The sequence below is a fragment of the Danio aesculapii genome, chromosome 15 (genome assembly GCF_903798145.1).
Source record: "Danio aesculapii chromosome 15, fDanAes4.1, whole genome shotgun sequence".
NCBI lineage: Eukaryota > Metazoa > Chordata > Actinopteri > Cypriniformes > Danionidae > Danio > Danio aesculapii.
In genome coordinates, this window is record NC_079449.1 from 1,207,869 (window position 1) to 1,232,366 (window position 24,498).

General features: G+C 33.4%; 1 protein-coding gene across 1 annotated transcript in view; it reads left to right on the forward strand.

Annotated features, from left to right (window-relative positions):
- The first annotated feature begins 3,265 nt into the window (after nucleotides 1-3,265).
- The window catches only part of chrd (chordin), a 33,896-nt gene continuing 12,663 nt past the window's right edge, over nucleotides 3,266-24,498 (forward strand). Inside the window, exons 1-12 of the mRNA XM_056473514.1 lie at nucleotides 3,266-3,536; nucleotides 6,084-6,187; nucleotides 9,926-10,052; nucleotides 10,887-11,018; nucleotides 12,176-12,293; nucleotides 12,394-12,481; nucleotides 12,880-13,021; nucleotides 13,106-13,240; nucleotides 13,700-13,776; nucleotides 15,854-16,001; nucleotides 22,119-22,499; nucleotides 23,956-24,197. Of these exons, the coding sequence (XP_056329489.1) occupies nucleotides 3,410-3,536; nucleotides 6,084-6,187; nucleotides 9,926-10,052; nucleotides 10,887-11,018; nucleotides 12,176-12,293; nucleotides 12,394-12,481; nucleotides 12,880-13,021; nucleotides 13,106-13,240; nucleotides 13,700-13,776; nucleotides 15,854-16,001; nucleotides 22,119-22,499; nucleotides 23,956-24,197 (1,821 nt within the window). The 5' untranslated portion in view covers nucleotides 3,266-3,409. The remainder of the gene's footprint in view (nucleotides 3,537-6,083; nucleotides 6,188-9,925; nucleotides 10,053-10,886; nucleotides 11,019-12,175; nucleotides 12,294-12,393; nucleotides 12,482-12,879; nucleotides 13,022-13,105; nucleotides 13,241-13,699; nucleotides 13,777-15,853; nucleotides 16,002-22,118; nucleotides 22,500-23,955; nucleotides 24,198-24,498) is intronic.

Here is a 24,498-nt window from a genome sequence, read left to right on the forward strand (position 1 = left end):
TTATTTTTTTTAACCCCTACACTATAAAAATTATGATCAATTATAGTTCTGACAGCATGTTTTTAGGTCATTGTAACTTAATAAACTAAGTCAATCATGTTCCAACTTAATTTTATGATTTACACGAGCTGTTTTAAGTCAGTTTAACATAGTATGAGTTCAATAGACTCATAAGGTTAATTTGATTCAGCTTAAAAATTTAAGGCAACCAGGATTTTTTTACAGTGTAGTAGGTAATTAATAAACAACTTAACTAATTACTTTACATAAAACAACTTTAAATGTAAATAAACCCTATTTCTAGCCTATGCTCTGCGTTAATCAAAAAGCAACATTAAAAGCATCAATTACTTGAAAAGGAAATCAATTAGCAAACAACAAAAGCCTTGATCTTTTGAGGTTAACGAGATGAAAGTATAAATGAAGTCTGTATGATTCTGTAAGGGCTCGCTTTTCACTTCAAAAGTGGCCGAGTTTCTCCTCGTCATCAAGAGTTTGTCCTAGTGAGGGAAATATAATTGCTTTTGGTTCCTAGAGAACTGTCATTGTTCTGCTGAAAGAAAGAGACTGGTTCTTCTCATGCATTCAGGGGGTTTCTTGTGTAGGAAGTGCAGAGGAATAAAGGACTCCTGCTCAGCCTTTGATTTAAGCAGGGGGCTGATAGAGCTTCCAGCGCATTCAAATGAAGAGCATGCACACACACAAACAGACACACACACACACACACACACACACACACGCACACACACACTGTAAATACATAAAATGCTGGCTAATTTTTAACACAAATTAGGAAAAAGAACCAAATTTAACTTAATGTACATATGTTGACTCAACACTAGGTTTGACCAGTATTGAGGTTAAAATGACCCAGCATTTTTAGTAAAAGAATTAAGAAATAATAAAATTTTTGCCACATTTAATCAGCACTTTTCCTCTTTCTGACACATTTTTGACCCTAATAAAGCTTGCTAATTGCAACCCATATTAGAAAAAGGCCCAAATTTGAGTTTGTCCATTTTTTGACTTAGCGCTCGGTTTGACCCATATTTGGGTTAAAACAACCCAGTATTTTTTAAAACAACCCAGCAGTATAGAATCAACTAATAGCCTTTATTTTTTTATTATTGTTCCTAGTTCTGATACATTTTTTAGACTCTAATGCCAAGTTATTTCAACCCAAATTATGGAAAAGCCCCAAGTTTAACCCAATGGTTGGGTTTGTCCATATTTGGATTAAATGGACCCGGTTTTTTAAGAATGAAAAAAAAAATTCTTCAGCATTTAAGCTGCCCTTTTCTTTTTTCTGACAAATTTTTCTCTGGGTTATTTAAACTCAAATTAGAAAAAAGTGCCAAATTTAACCCGATGGTTGACTCAATGCTATGTTTGACCCAGCATTTTTTTAGAAGTAAACAATCAACAAATAGCCTTTATTTTAATTAAATTAAATCCTAATTTTGTCACATTTTAGCCTCTAAAACATGCTGGGTTATTTCAACCCATATAATAAAAAGTGGCAAATTTAACCCAGTGGTTGAGTTTGTCCATATTTTGACTCAGTGCTAGGTTTGATCCACATCTGGGTTAAAAACAACACTGTATTTTTTGAGTGAAAAAGCCAACAAATATAATTTCTCCAGTATTTGAGCTGCACTTTTCCTCTTTCTGACACATTAATAGACTCAAAAAAATTCTGGGTTATTTCAGTCCTCTATTTATATAAAATTTATATAACCCAATATTTGGGTTTGTCCATATTTGATATAAAAATGCTGGTTTATTTAATCCCAAATTAGGAAAAATGCCCAAATTTAACCCAACATCTGACCCATATTTGTGTTAAAACAACCAAATACATATATTTTTTAATTTCTCCTGCATTAAGCTGCACTTTTCCTTTTTCCGAAACATTTTTAGACCCTAACATTCTGGGTTATTTTACCCAAATTATGAAAAAGAGCCAAATATAACCCAATGACTAAATTTTCTCAAAATTTAGGCTTGCCTGGTTTGACCTATAATTGGGTTAAAACAACCCATCATTGTTTACGGTGAAAGAACCAACAAATAGCTCTCGTTTTCATCTAAGCAGTACTTTTCCTTGTTCTGACAAATTTGTAGACCCTAAAATATGCTGGGTTATTTCAATCATATTTTGGTCAAATACAAATCCCACCTGGTTAATCTTTTCAATTAAATGTATTTAACCCAACATTTGAGTTTATCAATATTTGATGGTTTGTTTCACCCCAAATTGAGAATAAATTTAACCCATAGGTAGAGTTTGTTCATATTTTAACTCATTGCTGGGTTTGTCCATATTTGGGTTAAAACAACCCAGTATTTGTCAGAGAGCAAATGATTAGTTTTTATTTGAATTTATTTGGAATTTATGCCACACTTTTCCTCATTCTAACACTTTTAGACTCTAAACAAATGCTGGGTTATTTCAACCAAAATGGGTTAACCTTTTGAATAAAATGTATTTGACTCAGCATTTGGGTTTGTACATATTTAATAAAAAAATTCTGGATTATTTAAACCCAAATGGCCAAATTTAACCAAATGGTTGAGTTTGTCCATATTTTGACTCAATGCTAGGTTTGACCCATATTTGTTTTAAAACAACCCAGTATTGTTTAGGATGAAATAATCAACAAATAGCCTTTATGTCCATTCCTTCAGCATTTAAGCTGCACTTTTCCTTTTTCTGACACATTTTTAGACTTTAATAATGCTGGGTTATTTCAACTCAAATTAGAAAAAAATGCCCAATTTAACCCAGTTCTTGAGTTTGTCCTTATTTTTGACTCAACATTGAGTTTGCTCATACTTGTAAAACTCATCGACTATATAAACTAGAATTAGTCACACAATGATACTAAAAGGACGCACGGTGGCTCAGTGGTTAGCACTGTGGCCTCACAGCAAGAAGGATGCTGGTTCAAGTCCCAGTGTGTGTTTCTGTGTGGAGTTTGCATGTTTTCTCCGGGTGCTCCGGTTTCCCCCACAGTCCAAACACATGTGCTATAGGGGAACTGATGAACTAAATTGGCCTTAGTGTGTGTGTGTAAATGAGTGTGTATAGGTGTTTCCCAGCACTAGGTTGCATCCGCTGTGTAAAACATTTTCCTATTTTACGTGAATGCGTATTAAATCAATATTCGCAGGTGAAGTTCTGGGCATCAAAGCCACGCCCCCTCCACGAGCGCCGTATAAAAGCGGGAGCCGTTAGAGCAGGAGCGCAAACGCAGATCGCGCACAGACACCACACAACATTAATATAAACACAGAAACTCCAGTCAGAGCTCCAAAACTCGCCGAACTGTACTTTCTGATAGAATATTGTCGATCTGTGCGGTATTATTAGCGATAGTGTTTGTCTGAGGAGTTGAGGGTAGTGTGGATGATGGAGGGGCTGCTGTTGATTCTGCTGTCCGTTGTTATCGCATCTATTCACGGATCGAGACTCAAGACACCCGCGCTGCCCATCCAGCCCGAGAGAGAACCCATGATTTCCAAAGGATTATCCGGTAAGAGAAAACAGCATTATATAACAATACTGTAACCCACAAAGTACAGTACAGCTTCTTCTTAAAGTTTTGGGCTTTGCTCTTGAGTTTGTAGTGGCTATAATCTTATTTGGAAACTGGGTTTATCTTTAAAACACCAGATTCTTTTAAAATAACTATATAAGTATATTTTGTTATAGTACAGTGTATTATATTGTATATATATTATAGTATTTACATCTGTTTGATAATGAATGCTCCAGCATATTGAAATATTTCCTATCCTGAAGTGATGAAGTGTAATAAATGCTTTAGTATAACTTACTTTAGTTTCTACCGATTGAGGTAAGGTTTGCTTTATTCACATTTGGACTTTCTACTTAATAAAATACATCAGAAGAGAAATATTAATTACAAATTCTAAATAGGATATTAGCATCCAATGACTATCAACATTGTTCACAGTCAAATAAATAGTGCTAATGTTGTTTTAAAGTCATACTGGCATGTGATTTCAGACCTAATATTCAAAATAGTATAATAAACAATAGAGATATTGACACGAGTTTCAACATAAAACCAACTTCACTTCAATCTAGCTAAATTGTTATTTGGAAGCTAAGTTTAACATTTGAGGTCTTTAAAACAACAGATGCCTTTTAAATAGCATATAACCATATAAATATAGCAATTTGGCTATATTACAGTGTATTATACTGCATATATATAATAGTATTTATAACTCTTTGATAATGTATGCTCCAACATACTGTAACATTAACTATTAAGCTTACTACAATAATCTCTGGTGTATTTCTTGGCAATTTGTTTATATTACTATAGTTGTTTTATTACCAATTAGCAACTATAGAATTACCACAACAAATTAATTTAAGTGTTTCACTATAGTATAGTTAAAACACTAGTTTTTACTGTAAATTACTGTAGTATTTTTTCATTTGGGTAAATAGAAGCTTTTGTGTGTGTATCTGATGGAGAAAGAGCAAAACAAGAAATCTAAAACAGACTTGAAGAACATGGCACCAATTATAACATCTAAAAGGTTCTTCAATACTTCAATTGTTCTTGAGTTGATTTATGGTTTTTTGGAAGATACGTTTTTTCATGTTTTAGGTCTTTAAAGCATCAGATGTTTTCAAAGGAGCATATAATAAAACTAAATCCCTTTGCTTTCCAATTAAAACCTTTTCATTTGTATTGAAGTAAAAAGCTGGAGCCAAAACCCTTTAAAAAAATAAATGTTAATCTGTAGTTTATTGGGAACTCAAACATCATCGCAGAATGTAGAATGAGCTATAATAGTTTTTAACTTCAAAATATATTCAATAATTGTCTTATAATAAACATTTAGCCGTAAGTGTTCTTGCTTCTCTATTTGTAGGTATTTAAATAACCAGATGCTTTTAAATAACATTACAAAAAAATGCCAATTTGGTTCCAATTACAACCTTTTTATTTCTATCTAATGAAAAAACTGGAGCCAAAACCTCCAGAAAGTACTTTTAATCTCTATTTTTGCAGAAAAACATCCATGCATCTGGTGTTTAAAAGATATAAATATAAGACATAAAAATAAACAAATTAAAATAAAGCCACAATGACGTTTTTTAAAGAACGTAGAACCAATTATATATATATAAAATGTAATTTTTCCTAAATATTTAGCTGTAAATTATTCTTGAGTTGCTATTTTCATCATTGTGATGTTAATCATGATCATTTATTATCATTATCGATTCTTTAGATTTTTAAAAGGCATGGTACTTTTCCATTCAGAACCATTTTCCTGGTTTTAATCAGGTGTCAAAAGTAGAATAAGCTTGTTTTGCTTAAAAGTTGCAATTATCAATGCATAAGGTGTGATAAAGACATCACTCATTTTAAAACCTTAGAAATCTCAAAACAGTGTTTTTATATTAACATTTTTCCTCGCTATATTATTTATTAGATGCCAGTTAGGCTTTTTATGTTTTATGAAAGGTATTTAAATACTTAAATGTCTTATAAAAGCCATTTGGATTGCAATTAGAATCAATTTAATGGTGAGTGCACAGAAAAAAAGTTGTATTCTGTATAAAACCATCGATGCAAACTTTAATAACCTCACAAACATCATTGCTTTAATGCAATGGCACAAGCTGTGGGCATTTATTATGATGTACCTCCTTATATGACAGTTTACGTGCGTGTCTTTGAAAGTGTTTAGCTTAACAATAAATTGTTTAATAGTCTCGCTCTATAAAATGCAGGCTGTAAACGGCAACTGATGATCACTGACCTCATTTCACATGCAATAAAGGCCAAATTTACTCCAATCTCTCATTCCGTCTTCAAAACAAAGCCGAGGAGATGTTTTGGTTACTGAAACATGGGAATGTGCAAATGTGATTTCGTTTGGAGGACGACTCGTTTTAGTTGGTGCTCTTGAAGGTTTGGCTCGGAAAAGGGCCATTCGAAGCGGATTTCTTCACATTCCCGATTCCAGACACAAATGTGGGTAAACGTCTCGAAAGTCTCACGCTGCTCTTTGTTTATTGTCTCAATCAGGTTGCTCCTTCGGTGGCCGCTTTTACTCTCTGGAAGACACGTGGCATCCAGATCTCGGAGAGCCGTTTGGTGTGATGCACTGTGTTATGTGTCATTGTGAGCCGGTAAGTTATGCATTGTACACTTCGCAATCCATGTTCAATCCGAATTGCCTTTTTGCAGAGTTGCAACATTCACACTGTATATAAGCTGAATTCATATTGAATGTAAATTGCTGATTAATGGCACAAACGCTTCAGTATAGATGATTCATGAATAAAACTGAAGTAGCTTCATCAATAATCAAGTTTGCATTTTTAGATCTTTATTGAATCTGAATTGCCTTCTTGCAGAGTTGCAACATTCACACCATTTCTAAATTGAATTCCTATTAAATCTAAATTGTTATATAATGGCACAGTTGTGAATTAGTTTCATAATTGATCAAGTTTGCATTTTTACATTCACACTGTAAACTGAAATGAATCCATATTGGATCCGAATTGCCTTCTGTAGTGTAGCTAGAAAACTGAATAAACTGAATTCATATTAAATCTGAATTGTTTCTGTAAAGTTGCTTTAAAAACAACATCAAATTAGCTACATAACTGTTGAATTTTGAAACATTCACAGTGTAACTGAACTGAATCCATATTAAATGTGAATTGCCTTCTTGTAGAGTTGCAACATTTATACCATATCTAAATTAAATTCAAATTAAATCTGAATTGTTATATAATAGCAGTTGTCCTTTGTAGAGCTGCTTACAAGTAAAACTGAATTAGTTTCACAATTAATTAAGTTTGCATTTCATAATCACGCAGTAAACTGAACTGAATCCTTATTTAATCTGAATTGCCTTCTATGGAGTTGCAACATTCACACCATCTCTAAACCGAACCCTTATTGAATCTAAATTGTTACATAATGGCACAAATGGCTTTAGTAGAGCTGCTTTACAAATAAAATTGAATTAGTTTTATAATTAACCAAGTTTGCATTTTTACATTCACACTGCAACTAAACCAAATTGAATCCATATTGAATTCAAATTGCCTTCTGTAGAGTTGCTTTATAGTAAAAACTTGACTAAACTGAATCTAGACTGAATTGTTTTTAGTGTTGCTTTACAAATGAAATTGTATTAGTTTAATATATTAACTTTGCAGCATTCACACTGTAACTAAACTGAACTGAATCCATATTGAATGTGAATTGCTTTTTTTGTAGAGTTGCAACATTCACACATCTAAACTGAATTCATATTGAATCTAAATAGTTGTATAATGGCACAAATGGCTTCTGAAAAGCTGCTTTACAAATAAAACTGATGTAGTTTCATAATTAATCAACTTAGCATTTTTTACATTTACACAGTAAACCAAATTTACTCCATATTGAATCTGAATTGCCTACTGTAGAGTTGCTTTATAAAAAATACTTGACCAACTGAATCCATATTGAATCTGAAATGTTTTTTTAGAGTTGCTTAAATACAATTTTATTAGTTTCATATATTATTACCTTTGCAGCATTCACACTGTAACTAAACTGAATTTAATCCATATTGAATGTGAATTGCATTCTTAGAGTTGCAACATTCACACTATATCTAAATTGAATTCATATTAAATCCAAATTGTTATAAAATGGCACAGTTGTATTCTGTAGAGCTGCTGAACAAATAAAACTGACGTAGTTTCATAATTAATTAAGTTTGCTTTTTTTATATTCACACAGTAACCCGAATTTACTCCATATTAAATCCGAATTGCCTTCTGTAGAATTGCTATATAGTAAAAACTTGACTAAACTGAATCTAGACTGAATTGTTTTTAGAGTTGCTTTACAAATGAAATTGTATTAGTTTAATATATTAACTTTGCAGCATTCACACTGTAACTAAACTAAACTGAATCCATATTGAATGTGAATAGCTTTCTTGTAGAGTTGTAACATTCACACATCTAAACTGAATTCATATTGAATCTAAATAGTTGTAAAATGGCACAAATGGCTTCTGAAAAGCTGCTTTACAAATAAAACTGTTGTAGTTTCATAATTAATCAACTTAGCATTTTTTACATTTACACAGTAAACCAAATTTACTCCATTTTGAATCTGAATTGCCTACTGTAGAATTGCTTTATAAAAAATACTTGACTAACTGAATCTATATTGAATCTGAATAGTTTTTTTAGAGTTGCTTAACAAATATAATTTTATTAGTTTCATATATTATTACCTTTGCAGCATTTACACTGTAACTAAACTGAATTTAATCCATATTGAATGTGAATTGCATTCTTAGTTGCAACATTCACACTATATCTAAATTGAATTCATATTAAATCCAAATTGTTATAAAATGGCACAGTTGTCTTCTGTAGAGCCGCTTTACAAATAAAACTGACATAGTTTCATAATTAATTAAGTTTGCTTTTTTTATATTCACACAGTAACCCGAATTTACTCCATATTAAATCCGAATTGCCTTCTGTAGAATTGCTATATAGTAAAAACTTGACTAAACTGAATCTAGACTGAATTGTTTTTAGAGTTGCTTTACAAATGAAATTGTATTAGTTTAATATATTAACTTTGCAGCATTCGCACTGTAACTAAACTGAACTGAATCCATATTGAATATGAATTGCTTTCTTGTAGAGTTGCAACATTCACACATCTAAACTGAATTCATATTGAATCTAAATAGTTGTAAAATGGCACAAATGGCTTCTGAAAAGCTGCTTTACAAATAAAACTGATGTAGTTTCATAATTAATAATTAACTTAGCATTTACACAGTAAACCAAATTTACTCCATATTGAATCTGAATTGCCTACTGTAGAGTTGCTTTATAAAAAATACTTGACTAACTGAATCTATATTGAATTTGAATAGTTTTTTTAGAGTTGCTTAACAAATATAATTTTATTAGTTTCATATATTATTACCTTTGCAGCATTCACACTGTAACTAAACTGAATATAATCCATATTGAATGTAAATTGCATTCTTAGAGTCGCAACATTCACACTATATCTAAATTGAATTCATATTAAATCCAAATTGTTATAAAATGGCACAGTTGTATTCTGTAGAGCTGCTGAACAAATAAAACTAACGTAAATTCATAATTAAGTTTGCTTTTTTTATATTCACACAGTAACCCGAATTTACTCCATATTGAATTCGAATTGCCTTCTGTAGAATTGCTTTGTAGTAAAAACTTGACTAAACTTAATCCATATGATACAATCGACATATTCTGTATTGCTGTTTAATTATTATGTATTGTTAGTTTTATGGGTGACACGGTGGTTAGCACTGTCACTTCACAGGAAGAAGGTCACTGGTTCGAGTCCCAGCTGAGCCATTTGGCATATCTGTGTGGAGTTTGCATGTTCTCCCCGTGTTGGCGTGGGTTTCCTCCGAGTTTTCCAGTTCCCCCACAGTACAAACACATGCGCTATAGATGAATTGATTAACTAAATTGGCCGTAGTGTATGAGTGTGTGTGTGAATGAGTGTGTATGCTTGTTTCCCAGTAATGGGTTGCGGCTGGAAGGGCATGGATAAGTTGGCGGTTCATTCCGCTGTGGCGACCCTGATAAATAAGGGACTAAGCCGAAGAAAAAATAAATGAATGAATGTTATTTTTATTGCATTAATTTGAATGTATTTACATTTAATATATAATTATAATATAATTCTAGATTAATTAAATATGTCATTATTGTTATTGTTATTAAAGTTCAGAATATTTTTTTAAGAATTCTATACTTGTTATTATTATAATAAAATTATAAAATAAATAAACAAACAAGACTCACCTGGACATGTTATTTGTCTCCGAGCAGCAGAGGAGCCGGCGAGGGAAGGTTTTCGGGAAGGTGAGCTGCAGGAATATGAAACAGGACTGTCCAGATCCGACCTGCGACGATCCGGTCCTGCTTCCCGGACACTGCTGCAAAACATGCCCAAAAGGTGAGTGTGTGTGTTTCTACAGATGGTGAACAAATGGAAACACAGTCTGGCGTTTGTGGAATGCCGTCACACCATCATTCGGAAAGGAAAACTGTGTGAAAGAAAGATGGAAACTTGTGTCCAACAGTGTTTTTCTGAGTGACAGATGACAGAAAGTGTGGACGGATGGTCGTTGGGTGTAAAAGCGCTCATGTTTATGGATGCTGGAACGTTCGGGCTTTTAAACATTGGCTTCATTGTGCTTTCTGCTAGTTTGTGAGGGACATTATACATTAAAAATAATAATAATTTTGAAAAATTGCGTAAAATAATACTTAGAAAAACCCATTGCATTAAAGCTTAAACGGATAGTTCACTCAAGAATGAAAATGTACTCACTATTTACTCTCTCTCTCGAGAGAGAGAGGGTTGAAAAATACTGCATAGTAGGAAAAACAAATACTATGGAAGTCAATGGTTACAGGTTTTAAGCATTCTTCAAAATGTCTTTTTTAGTGTTCAACAGAAGAAACTTAAAAAGGTTTGAAATGAGTAAAAGGAGAATAAATGATGACAGAACTCACATTTTGGGTGAACTGTCCCTTTAAATTACTTCAAGTTTTTTTTTCAACTTAATACTAAAATTGTAAATACTAAAACTCAACTGCATTTCTCTGATGATTATTTGTTTAAAGTTTATCAGGAACTGATTATTTTCTTCTCTTTTGTTTCTCATGTGATGGAAACGCTGCTTTATTCACTAATGTTTATGCCATATTCCAGTTTTGTCCATAAATCTCTTGGTGAAAACACAGCTAACGACGACAGAATTTAAATGTGTTTTTTTTTTCGCAGGCGACTCTGGGAGGAAGGAGGTCGAGTCACTATTTGATTTCTTCCAGGAAAAAGATGACGATTTGCACAAATCCTACAACGACAGATCGTACATCAGCTCCGAGGACACCAGCACTCGAGACAGCGCCACCGGTGAGTCTCCAAAAGGGCTCACTATTATGTAGTTTGGCTGATGACTGTTTTGGAAATAATTTTGATTATAGCTTAAATTAAGTGTTTTGGTGCTTTGACGATTATTAAAGTTTATTATTAACGATTAACACATTTTTTTGAACCAGTAGCATAGTTGACGATAACTAGAGTTGACAATAACACAGTTGACAATAGTTAACAGAGATTACAATAACAGAGTTGATAGTTAATAGAGCTGATAATAGCAGTTGACGATAGTAAACAGTTGATGATAACACAGTTTACGATAGTTAACACAGTTGACAAGAGTTGACGATAACAGCACTGACGATAGTTAACTGAGTTGATGATAGTTAACAGAGTTGACGATAACAGTTGATGATAGTTAACAGTGGTGATGATAAGAGTGTTGATGATAGTTAACAGAGTTGACGATAACAGCACTGACGATAGTTAACTGAGTTGATGATAAAAGTTGATGATAGTTAACAGAGTTGACGATAACAGAGTTGATGATAGTTAACAGAGTTGACGATAGTTAACAGTTGACGATAACAGCACTGATGTTAGTTAACTGAGTTGATGAAAAAAAGTTGATGATAGTTAACAGATGAATTAACAAAGTTGACGATAGTTAACAGAGTTGATGATTGTTAAGAGAGTTGTCGATAAGAGAGGTGACAATAGTTAACAGAATTGTCAATAAGAGCTAAGCTGACAATAACAGATTGACGTTAGTTAACTGAATTGATGATAACACAGTTGACGATAGTTAACAGTTGACGATAAGAGCTGAGCTGATGATAACAAAGTTGACAATAGTTAACACAGTTGGCGATAGTTAACAGAATTGGAAATAGTTAACAGAATTAACGATAACAGAAGTTAATGATAGTTAACAGAGTTGACGATAAGAGCTGAGCTGACAATAACAACGTTGACGATAGTTAACAGAATTGGCAATAGTTAACAGAATTAACGATAACAGAAGTTAATGATAGTTAACAGAGTTGACGATAAGAGCTGAGCTGACAATAACAACGTTGACGATAGTTAACACAGTTGACGATAAGAGCTGAGCTGACGATAACATAGTTGACAATAGTTAACACAGTTGGCGATAGTTAAATGTCACTCAAATGTGTTTTTTTCATTAGATTTTGTGGCGCTGCTGACGGGTGTGACAGACTCCTGGCTGCCAAGCTCCAGTGGCGTCGCGCGGGCCAGATTTACGCTTTCTCGAACCAGTCTGACTTTCTCCATCACTTTCCAGAGGTAAAACACGCATCAGACGTGGCGTCGCGGGTCAAATGAAGAGTGTTTACTACTCGTTTATTGTTGTACTTACTCACGTTATTGTTCTGTGGTGTCTCAGAATTAACAGACCGAGTCTCATCGCGTTTCTGGACACTGACGGAAACACGGCGTTTGAGTTCAGAGTCCCGCAGGCTGATAACGACATGGTGAGTTACTATCGCTAATTATATCTAAAATAAAAAAGTACATTTTATTTTAAAAAGTAGTTGCCAAGGAAACATTTCTTAACTACAGAAGAGGTTCATGGTCAAGCAATAATAAAATACAAAATTAAAGTCCTTATAATGCAAGATTAAACTCAAGAAAAATGGTGTTAAAATATAAACGTTGCGAATATAATTAATACATTTCAAGAATGAAGTCGTTGTGTTTTGAGAAAAAACCTTGAAATCAAATGTATAAATAAGTATAAACTCATTCAGTTTCGAGGATAAAGATACATTTCGAGAATTATGAAACAAAATGACAAATTCGGGGATACTGAAATGAAATGATAACAAAAATTAACAATAAAATTAATTGTTTAATTGTGTTTGATATGCAGATCTGCGGCATCTGGAAGAATGTGCCGAAATCTCACATGCGGCAGCTGGAGGCGGAGCAACTGCACATCTCCATGACAACCGCTGACAACAGGAAGGAGGAGCTTCAGGGCAGAATAATCAAACACAGAGCGCTGTTTGCCGGTGCGCATTAATACTTACGTAAACCTGCTTTCTGTTTTACGTTTTTTGGAGTTTAACATCAGTTTCCTGTGGTTTCGCTGACAGAAACGTTCAGTGCAATCCTGACGTCTGATGAGGTGCATTCTGGGATGGGTGGAATCGCCATGTTGACGCTCAGTGACACCGAAAACAATCTGCATTTCATTCTGATTATGCAGGGACTCGTTCCTCAGGGGAGCTGTGAGTACACACCGAAAATCATGTCATGAAATTTAATAATTGAAATAAAAAAGAATAATAAAATGCAAAAACATTCACGAATAAATAAATGTATAAATATAAAATGAAAAAAAATCAAATTAAATAGAAAATACAACAAAAATATGAATAAAATATTTAATGAAAAATAAAATATAAAAAAATACAGTAAATATAATTAAAATAAAATTAAATAATTTAATGAAATGATAAAATAATGAAAAATGTAGAAAAAATTATGTATAAATGTAAAATAAAAACAATTAAATGTAAAATAATACAAAAAATAATAATTAAATATTTAAAACAATATATACTTTACAAATTTAATAAAAAATACAATAAAAAAGTATATTTTTTGTAATAATAAAAAATGTAAAAAAAAAATAAAAAATACAAAAATCAAACAAATATTAATCAAGTCTTTTCTTTCTGTTTCAGCCAAGGTGCCGGTGCGAGTGAAACTGCAGTATCGACAACACCTGCTGAGAGAAATACGAGCAAACATCACCGCAGATGTGAGTTATAACACACACACACACACATATGCATTTACCAATCTATTAATCTTCATATAATACATTCATAATGAAGACTTCAGACCTCTGATGTCAGTATTGGGAGATTATTGTTTTTTTTGTAATGCACATTATCAGTGTAATGCAATATTAGTGTAATAAACATATGTGTGATGCACGTTATTAGTGTGATGCACATTATTTAAATGCAATGCACATTTAAATGTAATGCATATTATAAACGCAATGCACATTAATGCACATTATAAATGCAATGCATATTATTAGTATAATGCACATAATAAATGCGATGCACATTATTAGTGTAATGCAGATTGTAAGTGTAATGTCATGCACACTATTAATGCAATGCACATTATAAAAAAATGCAATGCACATTATAACTGTAATGCACATTATTAATGCAATGCAAAATTATTATAAATGCAATGCACAATATAAATGAGATCTAAATTATTTTAAATGCAAATTATAACTGTAATGCACATTATAAATGCAATGCACATTATTATAAAATGCAATGCACATTATAACTGTAATGCACATTATTAATGCAATGCAAAATTATTATAAATGCAATGCACATTATAAATGAGATCTAAATAATTTTAAATGCACATTATAACTGTAAGTCACATTATAAATGCAATGCACATTATAAAATGCAATGCACATTATAATTGCAATGCACATTATAACTGTAATGCACATTATTAATGCAATGCACATTATTATAAAATGCAATGCACATTATAACTGTAATACACATTATAAATGCAATGCACATTATTATAAAATGCAATGCACATTATAATTGCAATGCAAATTATAACTGTAATGCACATTATTAATGCAATGCACATTATTATGAATGCAATGCACATTATAACTGTAATACACATTATTAATGCAATGCACATTATTATAAAATGCAATGCACATTATAACTGTAATACACATTATTAATGCAATGCACATTATTATAAAATGCAATGCACATTATAACTGTAATACACATTATAAATGCAATGCACATTATTATAAAATGCAATGCACATTATAATTGCAATGCAAATTATAACTGTAATGCACATTATTAATGCAATGCACATTATTATGAATGCAATGCACATTATAACTGTAATACACATTATTAATGCAATGCACATTATTATAAAATGCAATGCACATTATAACTGTAATACACATTATTAATGCAATGCACATTATTATAAAATGCAATGCACATTATAACTGTAATACACATTATAAATGCAATGCACATTATTATAAAATGCAATGCACATTATAATTGCAATGCAAATTATAACTGTAATGCACATTATTAATGCAATGCACATTATTATGAATGCAATGCACATTATAACTGTAATACACATTATTAATGCAATGCACATTATTATAAAATGCAATGCACATTATAACTGTAATACACATTATTAATGCAATGCACATTATTATAAAATGCAATGCACATTATAACTGTAATACACATTATAAATGCAATGCACATTATTATAAAATGCAATGCACATTATAATTGCAATGCACATTATAACTGTAATGCACATTATTAATGCAATGCACATTATTATAAAATGCAATGCACATTATAACTGTAATACACATTATAAATGCAATGCACATTATTATAAAATGCAATGCACATTATAACTGTAATACACATTATAAATGCAATGCACATTATTATAAAATGCAATGCACATTATAATTGCAATGCACATTATAACTGTAATGCACATTATTAATGCAATGCACATTATTATAAAATGCAATGCACATTATAATTGCAATGCACATTATAGCTGTAATGCACATTATTAATGCAATGCACATTATTATAAAATGCAATGCACATTATAATTGCAATGCACATTATAGCTGTAATACATATTATTAATGCAATGCACATTATTATGAATGCAATGCACTTTATAAATGCAAATTATTTTAAATGCAATGTACATTAAGAGTAGAATTCAGATTGTGAGTGTAACCGTGTTGTTTCATGCAGGACTCAGACTTTGCTGAAGTGCTAGCGGATCTGAACAGTCGTGAACTCTTCTGGTTGTCCCGCGGGCAGCTCCAGATCTCCGTCCAGACTGAAGGTCAAACCCCGCGTCACATCTCGGGATTCATTTCTGGAAGGAGATCATGTGACAGTGAGTGAACCAATCAGCAGCTATTGATACATAACACTACAGTTTAACAGAGCTGAGTCATATGTACTGTATATAGAGTCATATATTGAGAGTGACAATGTATAAACCAAATTCAAACTACATTATTCATATTTAAATATGTTTTACTGTCTGATTTAAACTAAACTCTAAACATCTAAACAGAATTATTAATAGTTACGGTCACACTTTATTTATATGAGGATCTGTTTGTTGAATTTAGCTTACATTGCATCTACATGCCTACTAATTCTCATTGGATTATAAGTAGACTGTTAGGGTTGGGGTTATGGGTAGGGTTAGTGTAAGTTGACATGTACTTACAAAGTTTCTTATAGTCAGTTAAATGTCTGTTGAAGGAGCAGTATCAGCAGATATTGAGCAGACAGTCTACAAATACTCAAATGGACCATCAAAGTGAAGTGTTACCATGTTTACTTTAAACTTTTGCATGTGTATAGATCAGTAATGAGCAAACTTTTTAGACCCGAAGGCCACATCAAGTTTTGGAAACCAAGTGTCAAACCCTTTAAATAAGAACTTTTATTTATAGTGGCAGTGTGCATAGAACATGTAATATCGGACAGAAACATGTCACATTAACACAAAACTGATTTTTGTTAGTTATTATTGAGTCAAATTTACAAGTCAAATGAATTTGCACTGCTATTAATATTTACTTATCAATCATCATAGAACAATAAAATAATCCCTTAAAATATAATAATAATAATAATAATAATAATAATAATGTAATAATTTTACTGTGGAGAATAGAAAATATATTGTCTGATAGAAAAAATCTCTCAAATATTAACACATTAAAAATAATTCTTAAAGTTTACTGTTCAGTCAAATTTACAATAATCTAATTTGCACTGCTTTTAGAATACACAGATCAATCATAAAACTTAATAAAACCACAAATCCTTGATAAGAAGAACTTTTTAAAGATGATGTATGCATGGAGAATATATTCAATGACAAATATTAACACAATTAACCAGCAATTATTAGATAATTTGAGTCAAATTCACAACAATCTGATTTGAGCTTGTATTAATATGCTCATATCAGTCATTATAAAACTATGACATACAACGGAAGAATGTTATTCCAAGTCATGTTATTATGAGTGTGTTATTGTGAACAATCAGCCTGACAATAAAGTTATATTAATATCAACAGCAACACTCTCTCAAAATACCCAGCTGATTCAGTCGTTGCCTAATAACATAAAATAGCGCAACACGCTTCTTTATTTCTTGTCAACAAAAAAGCACTGCGGTGCACCTCGCGTGTTTGGACTGTAAATGCGCGTTCGCTGTGATCGGCACCTTAGGTTTAGTCTTTAAAAACAGCAACACTTGGCATATTAGACCCACCGCTTTCTGTCCTTTTCAGTCATTAACAGTCGAGTGCTCTTTAATATCCGAGAGTGTGTTCTAATTCTACTGGTTGCACTAACTGTACAGCGTGCAATACTGCCATCAAATGGCGTTCACTTGTATTGCATCTTTAATTTGCTAATTCTGAAACTAAACCGTTACTCAGAAGCAGCATTTTAAAAACTCCCTCGTGGGCCGGATGAAAGTGTTCAGCGGGCCGCATAAGACCCACGGGCTGTACTTTGCCCACCTCTGGTATAGATTATTAACACCTTATATAATTGTTAAATGAGTATTATTTTTATTATTATCTGTAGTTCTGCAACTATATAAATCACACTTTAGAATTATATATTATTTTACCGTTTAACTTGTAATCAAAATTATAAAAACGTAAACAAAATTAATAATATTATTACAACTTCCTTATAAATCGCCCTATTAATTATATATATTATTCATTCATTCATTCATTCATTTTCTTTTTTGGCTTAGTCCCTTTATTAATCTGGGGTCGCCACAGCGGAATGAACCACCAACTACTCCAGCATTTGTTTTATGCAGCGGATGCCCTTCCAGCTGCAACCCATCACTGGGAAACACCTACACACTTATTCACACACACACATACACTACAGACAATTTAGCCTACCCAATTCACCTGTAAACCGGAAACCGGAGCACCTGGAGGAAACCCATGCGAACACAAGGAGAACATGCAAACTCTACACAGAAACACCCACTGACCCAGCCGAGGCTCGAACCAGAGACCTTCTTGCTATGAGGCAACAGCACTACCTACTGCGCCACTGCGTCGCCCTATATATATTATATTATTTATAATTATATGTTATACAATAATATTGTAATACATTTACAAAGTTTTAATTAAAATAAAGACTTGCAACAAAAAAAAACGGAAGATTAAGTGGAAATACTGAAGAAACTTTGATATTATTATATTTTGTAAACCGCAATCATGCTTGTGTATCAGCTAGTTTAGTCATCTTTTATTAATAACGCATCAGAAAGCAGCAGACGTGAGTTATAATAATCTGGCAGGATCAGTAACTGCATCAGTCTGTCGGCGGACGCTGTTTTTACCCTGATTTACTGCGTCTTCAGTTTCATCTCGGTGTCACCAATAAATCAGTCCACATATCCTGAGCTCATCATCAACATTACAGCTATGAGGAGGTCAGTGTGTGTGTGTGTCTTTTACACCCACACTCACATACAAACAAACACAAACACACTCTCACAATCACCAGGACACACATTAACACACACATACACAATCGTTAAGACACACACTAACACATACACACACAAAATCACTGAGACACAAACTAACACACATACACAATCCCTGAGACACACTGATACACACAATCACTGAGACACACACACGCTAACACACACACATAACCACTGAGAAACACACACAATTACTGAGACACACACTAACACACACATAACTACTGAGAAACACTCACAATCACTGAGACACACACATACACACACACAATTACTTGCATGCAAAAACAAATGCACACAAACACACTAACAAACATACAAGACAAGCACACAGACACTCTCTGACACACAAACACTCACACATTCATATACAAAAACACTCACACACACTTACACTCATATACAAACACACACAAATGCTCTTCACGCACACATGCATACAATCTCACACACAAAAACTCACACTCTCTCTTTCTCTCACACTCTCTCTCAATTACACACACACACACACACACACACACACACACACACACACACACACACACACAAACAGCCAAGGTCACTCTGTCTGCAGCTGCTGCATGAACAGCTTGACGTGATGTGTGAAGAATTCAGTCCTGCACTCTCCAACTCTGTGTTTACCTGCCACGCGTCTCTGAGGAGTGTGTGTGTGTGAGAGAGAGTGTGTTTGTGCATGTCAGAATGTGTGTGTGTGTGTGTGTGTGTGCTCATCTCTGAGGATCACGTCACCGCTGACCTCTGACCTGCAGGAGTTCACCAGTGTTTCACATGAAGGACTCACAGTTTAGCGTCGCTTTTTCTCAGTCTCATTTCAAGATTTTTTATTAAACTGGAAAGATAAACAACAAATGAATGATTTATAGTAAATCGAATCCATTATTAATGTAATATCATGTTTAAATGTGACGGGAAACATTTGATACTCTTACTAATTTTGTTTGATCATTGGTAAACTTTCTAAACCAGCAGCAGAAATCGACGATAACAGAGATGATGATATTCTTACACAGTTGTCGGTAACACAGTTGACGATAACACAGTTGACGATAGTTAACGGTTGACAATAACACAGTTAACGATAGTTAACAGTTGACGATAACACAATTGACGATAGTTAACAGTTGACAATAACACAGTTAACGATAGTTAACAGTTGACGATAACACAATTGACGATAGTTAACGGTTGACGATAACACATTTGACGATAGTTAACGGTTGAGGATAACACAGTTGACGATAGTTAACGGTTGACGATAACACAGTTGACAATAACACAGTTGACGATAGTTAACGGTTGACAATAACACAGTTATCGATAGTTAACAGTTGACGATAACACAATTGACGATAGTTAACAGTTGACGATAACACATTTGACGATAGTTAACGGTTGAGGATAACACAGTTGACGATAGTTAACAGTTGACGATAACACAGTTGACGATAGTTAACGGTTGACGATAACACAGTTGACAATAGTTAACAGTTGACGATAACACAGTTAATGATAGTTAACAGTTGATGATAACACAGTTGACAATAATTAACGGTTGACGATAATTAACGGTTGACAATAACACCATTGATAATAGTTAACGGTTGACGATAACACAGTTGACGATAGTTAACAGTTGACGATAACACAGTTGACGATAGTTACTGGTAACAGTTGATGATAACACAGCTGACGATAGTTAACGGTAACAGTTGATGATAACACAGTTGACGATAGTAAAAAGTTGATGATAACACAGTTGACGATAGTTAACGTTAACAGTTGATGATAACACAGTTGATGATAGTTAACAGTTGACAATAGTTAACAGTTGACGATAGTTAACAGTTGATGATAACACAGTTGACGATAGTTAACGTTAACAGTTGATGATAACACAGTTGACGATAGTAAAAAGTTGATGATAACACAGTTGACGATAGTTAACGTTAACAGTTGATGATAACACAGTTGATGATAGTTAACAGTTGACGATAACACAGTTGATAACATAGTTGACAATGGTTAATGGTTATGATAACACAGTTGATGATAACACAGTTGACGATAGTTAACAGTTGACGAAAACACAGTTGACGATAGTTACTGGTAACAGTTGATGATAACACAGCTGACGATAGTTAACGGTAACAGTTGATGATAACACAGTTGACGATAGTAAAAAGTTGATGATAACACAGTTGACGATAGTTAACGTTAACAGTTGATGATAACACAGTTGATGATAGTTAACAGTTGACAATAGTTAACAGTTGACGATAGTTAACAGTTGATGATAACACAGTTGACGATAGTTAACGTTAACAGTTGATGATAACACAGTTGACGATAGTAAACAGTTGATGATAACACAGTTGACGATAGTATACAGTTGATGATAACACAGTTGACGATAGTAAACAGTTGATGATAACACAGTTGACGATAGTTAACGGTAACAGTTGATGATAACACAGTTGACGATAGTTAACAGTTGACAATAGTTAACGGTTGACGATAGTAAACAGTTGATGATAACACAGTTGACGATAGTTAACGGTAACAGTTGATGATAACACAGTTGACAATAGTAAAAAGTTGATAACACAGTTGACGATAGTTAACGTTAACAGTTGATGATAACACAGTTGACGATAGTAAAAAGTTGATAACACAGTTGACGATAGTTAACGTTAACAGTTGATGATAACACAGTTGACGATAGTTAACGTTAACAGTTGATGATAACACAGTTGACGATAGTTAACAGTTGACAATAGTTAACGGTTGACGATAGTAAACAGTTGATGATAACACAGTTGACGATAGTTAATGTTAACAGTTGATGATAACACAGTTGATGATAGTAAACAGTTGATGATAACATAGTTGACGCAGTTAACGGTAACAGTTGATGATAACACAGTTGACGACAGTTAACGGTAACAGCTGATGATAATACAGTTGCTAATAGTTTACAGTTGACGATAACACAGTTTATAACAAGGTTGACAATAGTTAATGTTTGTTGATAACACAGTTGATGATAACACAGTTGACGATAGTTAAGTTGACGAAAGAACAGTTCACGATAGTTAACTGTAACACAGTTGACGATAACACAGTTGATGATAGTTAACAGTTGACAATATTTAACAGAGTAAACAATAACAAAGTTGATGATAGTTAACAGAGTTGACAATAACACAGTTGATGATAACATAGTTGACGATAGTTAACAACCTTAAACTAGACACCACATGGCATGTCTAAAACACACCCAGCCATCCTATTCTATGTAACAGTTCAGTGCTTAAGGTTTTATTCTCAGCTCATAACTTCAGATACTTTTCTTGTTTGGTCATAAATGGAAAATACAATTGTAGTTGAATAGTTGTCTGTAACTCACGTGAATGTTTTTCTGTGTGTGTTATAGCTCTGCAGAGTGTGTTGTCGAGCGGTGCGGCTCTGACTCCAGGTCAGACGGGCGGTGTGGGCTCCGCTGTGTTCACTCTGCACCCGAACGGCTCTCTGGATTACCAGCTACTGGTGGCGGGTCTGAGCAGTGCGGTGCTGAGCGTAAGCATCGAGATGAAGCCGCGGCGTCGCAACAAACGCAGCGTGCTGTATGAGCTCCCGGCAGTGTTCACGGAGCAGCGGGCGGCGGGCAGCTGCGGGCGCGTGGAGGCCAGACACACACACATGCTGCTGCAGAACGAGCTGTTCATCAACATCGCCACCGCACTGCAGCCCGACGGGGAGCTGCGCGGACAGATACGCCTGCTGCCATATAACGGACTGGACGCGCGCAGAAACGGTCAGAGAAAACTGCATTTACAAGCATTCTGATGCATGCAAATTGATGAAAAGGTTTATTTTATTGACAACTAGATTGAAATAAGTGTAATTATTTTGTGTCATTTGATGTTATTTTGTTTTGGAGCATTTTATTTTTAGGAAACCATTAGTAGTGCATCATAACAAAGTAAAATTATTTATAAATGTGTGTTTTAACTTTATAAACTACAGCAAAAACTGAAAACTAAAAATAATAATCAATGAAAACGATATAGACATAAAAAACTAACACAAATACTGAAACACAAAACAAAAATTCAAAAGAAAACAAATAAAAACTCATAAAAAATATCATAATTTTACTATAATTGCAATGTTTCTGTATCAAAATATATTTACATTTAAGCATGTGGGGTGGCACGGTGGCTCCGGTTTCCCCCACAGTCCAAAAACATACACATTAGCACTGTGGCCTCACAGCAAGAAGGTCACTGGTTCCAGTCCCAGCTGGGTCAGTTGGCGATTGTGTGTGGAGTTTGCATGTTCTCCCTGTGTTGGTGTAGGTTTCCTCTGGTTGCTCCAGTTTCCCACACAGTCCAAACACATGTGCTATAGGGGAATTGATCAACTAATTTGGTCGTAGTGTATGAGTGTGTGTGTGTGTGTGTGTGTGTGTGTGTGTGAATGAGTGTGTATGGGTGTTTCCCACTACTGGGTTGCAGCTGGAAGGGAATCCGCTGCATAAAACATATGCTGGAATAATTGCGCTGTGGCGACTCCTGATAAATAAAGGGATTAAGTCGAAGGAAAATAAATAAATGAATTTAAGCACGATATATATATAAATTTTTGTAATTATAGCATAATTTGTTACATCTATTAATATTAATATTTTTTTTATATTTTTAATAATTATTATTTGTATTTATTTATTATAATTATTATTTTTAATAATTAATATTAATGCATTTTTATCTTTTTAATCGTTAATTTTATCATAACCTAAAATTTGTATTAACATTTTTGTACAAAAATGTCTTTTTTTGAAAAAACTCCAATTTAAAATTACAGGATGCATAATTAATCAACATTTAGTTCTTATTATTTTTTTAATTAACTTAATAAATATTTTATTTATTTATTTTTATTTTATTAACAATTTAAAAAAACATTTATATACTCAAAAACACACTTAAATAGTACAACAATTGTTTTTTTGCAAAAACTGCGACATAAAAGTAAAGAATGCATAAAGTAGCGTTGCGTAGATTTTTTGATTTAAATTATGAACTTAATATAATAATAAATAAATGTATGAATAAATAAAATGAAGATATTTTTGTATTATAAACTTAATAAATGAACACTTATACTCAAAATATCACACAAATGACATAAAAATAGAGAACGCATTAATTAACGTGTGTGTGTGTGTGTGTGTGTGTTTAAATGTAACCTGCTGTTTTTCTCTGCAGAGCTGCCGGTTCCTCTGGCGGGTGTTTTGGTGTCTCCGCCGGTGCGCACTGGTGCAGCGGGTCACGCCTGGGTCTCAGTGGACCCTCAGTGTCATCTGCACTACGAGATCATCGTTAACGGACTCAGCAAGAGCGAAGACGCCTCCATCAGCGCACACCTGCACGGATTGGCCGAGATCGGAGAGATGGACGACTCTTCCACCAATCACAAGAGACTCCTGACCGGTTTCTACGGGCAACAGGTAAACAAAATGAATGTTTAAAAACAATTAAAGGAACAGTGCGCCAAGGTTAGTCTTCGGTAAAGTTGTTTGAATGACTGTTAATGAATATCTAGCCAACTGGACAATATTTAACTCAAGTTTTCTGCGTTATATTTCATCTGCAACAACAAAGTAAACTCCCATAAAGACGTGTCTGGACATTACCTTCTGAATGCATAATCCTGTACACACCTGAGAAGAAGTACATGCTTTTAGAACGTATAAGTATGCAAATTAGGACGCAACAAGAGTCTTTGGTAAAGTGGTTTGAATGAGTATT